Here is a 7,855-nt window from a genome sequence, read left to right on the forward strand (position 1 = left end):
GTATCAATTCTTAAAATGAAATATTTTAAGAAATGATACAATGCATGGTGGCCTTAGAGATCGGGATGTGGGAATCGCATCCTTGGGGGCAGGTCCCGAAACCCGTACGGATCCGCTTCTTGTTTAGTGGAATGATGGCTCTGCACTTTTTTTAGACATATATTTTTACTGCTTCTTGTTTAGTGGTATGATGAGCTGCACACTTTCATTATACAGATATTTCTATTGTGAGTATTTCCTTTTCTACAAAGGGATGATCGGTTTTGGATGTATATCTTCGGACCGTGAGTACTTTTATTTTAAATGCTTTATAAAATTTATATCCTACTGGGCCTTTCGCTCACATTTTTCTGTTTTTAAATGTATTAAACCCCTCCAGGCGACGCGAGGAGTGGTGCGGAATAGGTAGCTATTACCGGTGGTATGGACTTGATCTCGGGAAGCAAAGAGTTGTAACCCTCCTATCTTTTATTTCAAGGCATGTATAAGAGATTATGGTTTGTAAACTTAAATGTTGCTAGATTGTGGTTGATGTCACATTTACTTATGTTTATATTCATGTATGTTAAACACCTGTGGGAATTCCTGACATGATACCAGTGATGTGGTTTTAAAACTGGTTTGGTTGGAAATTCCACCACCGTTCTTGAAATTAAATTTCTCTTGAATGCAGGGGCTCGTTTGGAAATACCTGAATGTTTTGGATTTGAAAGGAATTAAATTATTTTGCTAATCACTCTTTCTCAAACAGGTTTAAGTTTCTAAACGAGCCTCCACATCACCAACCCCGGTTTAGGGGCGTGACAGAATTAAATAAGATTAATGAGAGAGAGAGAGAGAAAGAGAGAGAGTGCTTGGGAAAGGAAAAGAACGGGAGGAAAAGGAAAATGAAAGAAAAGGAAAAAGAAAAGAAAAAGAAAAAGATAAGTGTCCAATATTTAAAATGACAGTCCAGAAAATGTGTCTACACACATTTCTGGGATAAAAATGTAAATACTGAAAGTATTTAAATACCTTGGAATTATTTAAATTTACTCGTCAGAAACATTTAATAACATAATTATTTAATTAAACTAGATTAGACACACTAATTAATCTTAATTACCTCAATTAATCTTGTTTTAATTCTTCGGGGTGTTACAAGTTTAAACTCGAGTTCAAGTTTCCCTTTCAATTCGTTAATAAATAATATTTTTTCTATTTTTAAAAATGTCATAACTTTTTCGTTTTAATTCTGATTGAGATGATTTTTTTTCTATGCATTCACAACGACAAGATGAATAAAACCTTATCCATATATCTTATTAAAATTTTTCATCACTATTGAGTTTTTATTAAAATACTATCTAAACACAAATTTAAGTATTGACCAACCTAAACACAAACTCAAAAAGATTCTCAATTCAAATCATAACTCAAATGTACACATCTAAACACAAACTCAAGTTACAACTTCAACTCAAGTTATAACTCAAATTCAACTTAAAATTATCACTCAAGTTACCTTAACTCAGAAATGTAAAAAAATAATCCTTTAGAGGACGTTTGGTTAATGAATTTAGAATAATGATTTAAAATTATTCTCGATTTACGTATATTTTTTATAAAAAAAATATTATAACAAATTACGAATTATGATTCGAACCATGAAACGAATCCTTAAACCAAACGCACTCGTTACTTTCTTAATAGGCTTAAATTTTTAAACAAGCCTCGTTTTGGGGGCGTGACAGTTTTGGGTTTTGATGGCGTAAGTTATCAATCTATGGCGTCGTCCAGATCGTCGATTCTTCGCTGCATGACGTCCCAATTCACCGCGCAAATCCGACGGAACCGCAGACTCCTCAGCTCAGCTTCTCCCTCCGCTCTTCACGAAGCCTCTTCTCCGTCTCCGTCTTCCTCCGATGCCGTTCATATTACAGAGAATTGTGTTCGGGTACTTTTCCCTCTTCTCCATCATCAATTTCGTGTGATTGGTTTGTTGTTGTATTTAGTAAATTTGAGATCTTTGTGGATGGATTTGCACTTTCTGTGGAGGTTCTATTTGCAATTTTGCCGATTTCGTTTCGTTTGGGTGCGAGGAAAATGGAAGAAAACGGATTTAGGTAAACAAATTATAGGAAAGATGTGAAATTTCGCTTTTTTAGTTCAATTCTTTCTGAAATTTCCTTTTGAGTTGTGCTGGAAAGTTGCAAATAATATGCATAGTAAAACAGATTAAAAACTGGACCTTTTTTTGTTGGCCTAATTTTTACACTTATGATAATGAATAAGGGTTTTTGTTCTGTATGTAATATTGTGAGATTCAAATACACAAATTTCTGTTCATTGAAGTCGAGCATGACCTTCATGATTGCAGTTCTAGTTTCAATTAAGATTTTTTTTTCTTTTTTATTTTTGGCCCAAAACTTGTGTTTTATTATTTATTCATAGTTTTTACTTTTTGTTGTTGTTGAAATTTCATTTCATGTCTTACAGAGAATGAAGGAACTACAAGCTAGTGTAGAATCATCAAATGAGAAGATGCTTCGCTTGAGTGTAGAAACTGGTGGATGCTCTGGTTTCCAATATGTTTTCGATTTGGATGACAAAGCCAACCCAGATGACAGGTATTTTTTTTTTCTTTTGAGGGTGATGACAGGTATTTTAAATTTTAACTTTGAATACGCCTATTTGTCTATTTTGGTTATTGGATTAGAGATCGAGGTATTCGAAATCCTAAAATCTTATTTTGCCTAATTTTCCTCTTCTTCTTCTGTAAATGTCAAAAGGGTTTTTGAGACTGAAGGAGTCAAATTGATTGTGGACAATATTTCATACGATTTTGTAAAAGGGGCAACTGTAGATTATGTTGAGGAGCTTATTCGTTCAGCTTTCGTGGTAAGTCAGTTCATCTTGGTTATCATTTTGTATTTTAGACGTTTTTTTTTTTCATGTAGATACATGAATTGAGATTTAACGGTTGTAAGTAAGTGCTTTCAATGAACTACTTTACTGAGAGAAAAAACATCTCCTGTTAACTAACTGTTGCATTCCGTTTATGCACATTGCCTTGAATCAAGTTAGACCACTGCCAAAATATGACTAGGCAATGCTAATGTAGTGGCCTGCAACTAATAAACTATTGCAGGTATTTTGTGGTTGCTTCATTAGTTTGTTTATGTCTGTAACTGGTTTAGGCTGGAAAGTGGTGATCGTTTTAGACTCTTCATTGGCATTTCCTGGCCTGCAAATGTGCCGTGCCATCGCCCCAGTCAGATTTCATGAGACCAATAAGTGTCATTGCCCTCGGGAAAGAAACAATAATAATACTACTAATAAAAATCATCCGTTTTGTCCTCGACCAGCACATCATTGTTATAATTATCTTTTCAACCAATCACAAGTTCACATGTCAACTGTAGGACCCACTAATTTTGATACAGGATCCCACCTAGGCTTATATGTGAATCTCTATCACAGATATGATTCTGATGAGCTCTCTTCAGAATTTACGCCACAGATCCATCTAGTTTAGATAAAAGTGCCGCTATATTGGGTTGTTGGCAAAATGGAGAAAATCACAGAAACCCTATAGAGGGTCGTAAGTTTCTACCTCCTTGAGGTCACTAATATATATATATATATATATATTTTTTTTTTTTTTCATTTTGCATTGTGGTATTGCGTATTGTTAGCTTACCAATTCCTCCCAAAAGCTTAAGCTATTAGGAGGTGGGCCAACAATAGTTTTTATACCTTAACACTCCCCTTCACGTGTGGGCTGAATAACGGGCAATCGTGTGGGTAAATTAATTAGAAAGCCCAACACGTGAATATTTAAGCTCGATATATATTAAAGACCCAACACATGAATTTAAATGGGGATAAAGAGCGCAATTACGGATGTTAGAATTCAGGACCTCCCGCTCTGATACCATGTGGGAAAATAGGAGAAGAAAAAATATTTCTTATTCTCTGAATTGATTCTATACAGCCGGCCCTCTTAGGGTTTTATACACAAAAGTAGAATCTCCTAGATTACACCTTATCCCATTATTCATGGGATATCAGGAAACTAACTGATTACCTTAATCCTAAGGATACAAAATATAAAATTCAAACTTTCCTAATATATCCTATTTACAAAATCAATAGATTGCGTTTTCCACACGTATGATTTTGTTGGCTCATTTAATTCTTTTTGAAATTGGGGATCATCTTGCATGATTGCCGAAATCTCTGTATAAACTTTTTATGGTTTCATCAACAGGTAACTACAAATCCAAGTGCAGTTGGCGGGTGCAGTTGTAAAAGCTCTTTTATGGTCAAGCAGTAGCTCTGCAAGTAACTGACAATAATAATCTTTTTCAAGCAGCGGTAAGAAGCCATTTAGGTTCAGCTCGACAGGAAAAAATATACCTATTATTTGACATGATTTTTTTTTAGAATAACAGTAACAGAGTCAAAAATCCCATATGCTTATTCATTAACATTGTTATTCATGTGACAAAAGCGGCTTGTATTATACCAACTAGCCGTTGAGATATTTTCATGCTTTTCCTGTTGGTACTTGTCTCATGGTTGAGCTAGCATCCAATTAGATTGAAATTGGGAATTTAGATTATCTACATGTTACTACGCGGGCTCAAGTTAAATGGATTATTTTTTTTTTATTTTTTTTTTTCATTTTTTAATTTTAGAACATTGACAATAGCTTGAGATAAATTTAAATATTTGATAGTTGACATTGGCGACATGCTATTGATAATACCAGTTGGTTGACTTTGTTTGTAATATTGTAAGTAATATCAATATCGTACTCAAATGCGACAGCAAGCCAAAATAAAAAAAATGGGGGTGAAAATACTCTTTTTGGGTCTCAGGTGTGCGTCTATCCCTCTAAGGGGTCATTAGCATTATATCAGGTTGTATGTTTCTCAGTTTTTTATTGAATGCAATTTTCCTTTAAAAAAAATGTCATTCTTAACGTAAGATTGATCAAAGTTACAACTAAAAGAATTTAAGGAAAATGCAACTGGACGCTTTTTTGATGAGTATCTTTGTTAAATGCTAGGAATGCCATCTCTGACTCAATATCTAGCATAAAAGCATGCTTTATCTTCAGGTATAACCGCCTCACCTATATATACACAATCAGAAGGCAAAATGGTTGGACCAATTCTTTAAAAGGAATGAATGTGATTAAAGCTAGAATTTTTGCTAGGAAACATGAAGTATGTGCATGTGAAATTTAGGTCTTAAAGCTAGAATTTTTGCTAGGAAACATGAGTATGTGTGTGAAATTTTGGTCTTAAAGCTAGTTACAAGTTCGTGATTTTGAAACTAACATTCAAAGTAAAGCATAAGCAAGATGCTCAGATGATGATTTCTATAGTGAGAATTTTTGCAAGAATGTTATAGACTAGTATCTTGGGATGGATAAATTTGAGGAAGGACGGCCAATTCCATAGGGAAATTGCATTGGGTGGCCTTTTTTAACCATCTCTCTGTTTATAAATGGCCAAACTTTTTTTATTTTACAAAAATAATCGTTTTGCTTGCATGAATCAATTAGTGATTCATTTATGGACCACAATCAATCAATGATTGACCGATTCATTATTAATTTATTAATAATGTATCATTAATAAACATGTAATTTATTAAATGAAATTGATTAATTACTAATTGATTTTGATTAACTATTAACTAATGTTAATTAATAATAATGAATAATCGAGTTAATCAGTGAAAAATTAGAGTCAATCAATAATTGATTATTGAGTCAATCAATAATTGATGAATAAATTAATGAAAACGATTATTTTTATAATTTTACAAAACTTCAGCTATTTATTAAAAACATCCCTAAAAAAAACCACTGCTTATCTTTACATTGTGCCAACTCTTTAAAAGTGAAACTAAGAAATTGACACTGACTTGACAATTTAATTTATTTGAAGTTCATCGCGAGAGATTATGGTGCTGAGAGTGACGAGTTCTTGTTGACACATCTTCAACTCAGCACTATCCTTAAGTCTTTTTTTTTTTTTTTTTTCTTAAGCGAATGACATGCTTGTTACTAGGGTTAATTAATAGATAATTTTTTTTGATTTTTTACTGACTTGATATAAGAACGAAAACAGTTGTGTACTATGTGTTACAAATTTTTAACATGAAAACTTATAAATTACACAGCTATAGAGTCAGCCCAATAGTCAAACAATTTCGGATAATAAAAGACATTTCTTACTTTAGCAATTTCTAAATTAATAAAATTATTAGTGTATATTTAATATATGAGTTGTGTTATAACATAAATTTATGATTTTAATTCAATTATAATATCTTTTTTCCATAAAAAATTTCAATTTCAAGAGTAATCTTAGGGGCTGTTCGGCAGCCCCATTTTTGAGTTAAAATTAAAAAAAAAAACCACTCGAGTTACAACTTTATTCGAATTTATGTTCTTTTAAGTTTGAACTCGAGTTTGACTCGAGTTGAACTCGAGTTTGGGACTAATTGAGTTCAAGTTTCCATTTCAACTTGAGTTCAGAAACTCAAACTCAAATTAATGAACAATATTTTTTTTCATTCTTAAAAATGCTATAACTTTTTCGTTTTAATTCTGATTGAGATGATTTTTTTTCTATGCGTTGACAACGAAAAGACGAATAAAACTTCACCCATATACCCTATTAAAATTTTGCATCAACATTGAGTTTTTATTAAAATACTATCTAAATACAAATTCAAGTTTTGACTCACTCAAACACAAACTCAAAAAGATTCTTATATCAAACTATAACTCAAATGTATACAACCAAACACAAACTCAAGTTACAACTTTAACTCGAGTTACAACTTCAACTCAAGTTATAACTCAAACTCAACTCAAAATCTACACTCAAGTCACCTAATTCAAAAACAGCAAAAGAACAGCACCTTAGTTTGAATCCGTGAACGACAGAATCGGGTTTTTAGGGGTTGTTCTTTTGCAATGAAACTCAGAAAAAGTTTGAATTCGAGTTACAACTTTATTCAAATTTATGTTCTTTTGTAAAATTTGAGTTTGAACTCGAGTTTAAACTCGAGTTTGAGGCTAAACTCGAGTTCAAGTTTCTCCTTCAACTCGAGTTTATAAACTCGAACTCAAGTTAATTAACAGTATTTTTTCTATTCTTAAAAATTTAATAACTTTTTCATTTTAATTCTGATTGAGATGATTTTTTTCTATGCATTCACAACGAAAAGACAAATAAAACATCACCCATATATCCTATTAAAATTTTTCATCACCATTGAGTTTTTATTAAAATATTATTTAAATTTAAATTTAAATTTTGACCCACATAAACACAAACTCAAATAGATTCTCAATTCAAATCATAACTCAAATATACACATCCAAACACAAACTCAAGTTATAACTTTGGTCTCGTTCATTTCACCGATTCGAGTTTTCAGTTTTAGATTTCTACAGTAAAAAGCTCTTAGAAAATATCACATCTAACTTTTTCTGCTACATTGAAAAGCTCTAAAAAAATATCACATCTCAACTCGAATTAAAAATTCAAATCCACAAAATGAACGAGACCTTTAACTAAATAATAATTCTAACTCAACTCAAAATTTTCACTCAAATCACCGTAAAAGAACGATCCCTTAGAGCCAGTTTAGTTCGCTGATTCGAGTTTTTAATTTGAGTTGAGATGTGATTTTATGTGAGAGCTTTTTACTGTAGTAAAAAAGTTAGATGTGATTATTTGTGAGAGCTTTTTACTGTAGCAAAACTCAAATTCTAAACTCGAATCAGCGAAATGAACGAGGCCTAGTAAGTACTCTAGAAAATCTCGTTAAGCTGAGCAAAATA

The 7,855-nt window shown here is 32.1% G+C and overlaps 1 protein-coding gene across 1 annotated transcript; it reads left to right on the forward strand.

Annotated features, from left to right (window-relative positions):
* Nucleotides 1–1,733: 1,733 nt before the first annotated feature.
* LOC21398492 (iron-sulfur assembly protein IscA-like 2, mitochondrial) lies at nt 1,734–4,620 on the forward strand. Its single transcript, XM_024169031.1, has 4 exons — nt 1,734–1,936; nt 2,479–2,609; nt 2,772–2,880; nt 4,253–4,620. Exons 1-4 carry the CDS (start codon nt 1,766–1,768, stop codon nt 4,316–4,318), a joined length of 477 nt encoding a protein of 158 aa, XP_024024799.1. The 5' UTR covers nt 1,734–1,765; the 3' UTR covers nt 4,319–4,620.
* The last annotated feature ends 3,235 nt before the right edge of the window (nt 4,621–7,855 follow it).

Source organism: Morus notabilis, unplaced genomic scaffold (genome assembly GCF_000414095.1).
Source record: "Morus notabilis unplaced genomic scaffold, ASM41409v2 Scaffold1317, whole genome shotgun sequence".
NCBI classification, from domain to species: Eukaryota; Viridiplantae; Streptophyta; class Magnoliopsida; order Rosales; family Moraceae; genus Morus; species Morus notabilis.

Excerpts from the sequence above, each read along its gene's own strand:
- LOC21398492 (XM_024169031.1), top strand. The coding sequence starts at position 1,766 with ATGGCGTCGTCCAGATCGTCGATTCTTCGCTGCATGACGTCCCAATTC. Across the intron at positions 1,937-2,478 it reads TTACAGAGAATTGTGTTCGG|AGAATGAAGGAACTACAAGC; the intron begins GTACTTTTCCCT and ends CATGTCTTACAG. Across the intron at positions 2,610-2,771 it reads AAAGCCAACCCAGATGACAG|GGTTTTTGAGACTGAAGGAG; the intron begins GTATTTTTTTTT and ends AAATGTCAAAAG.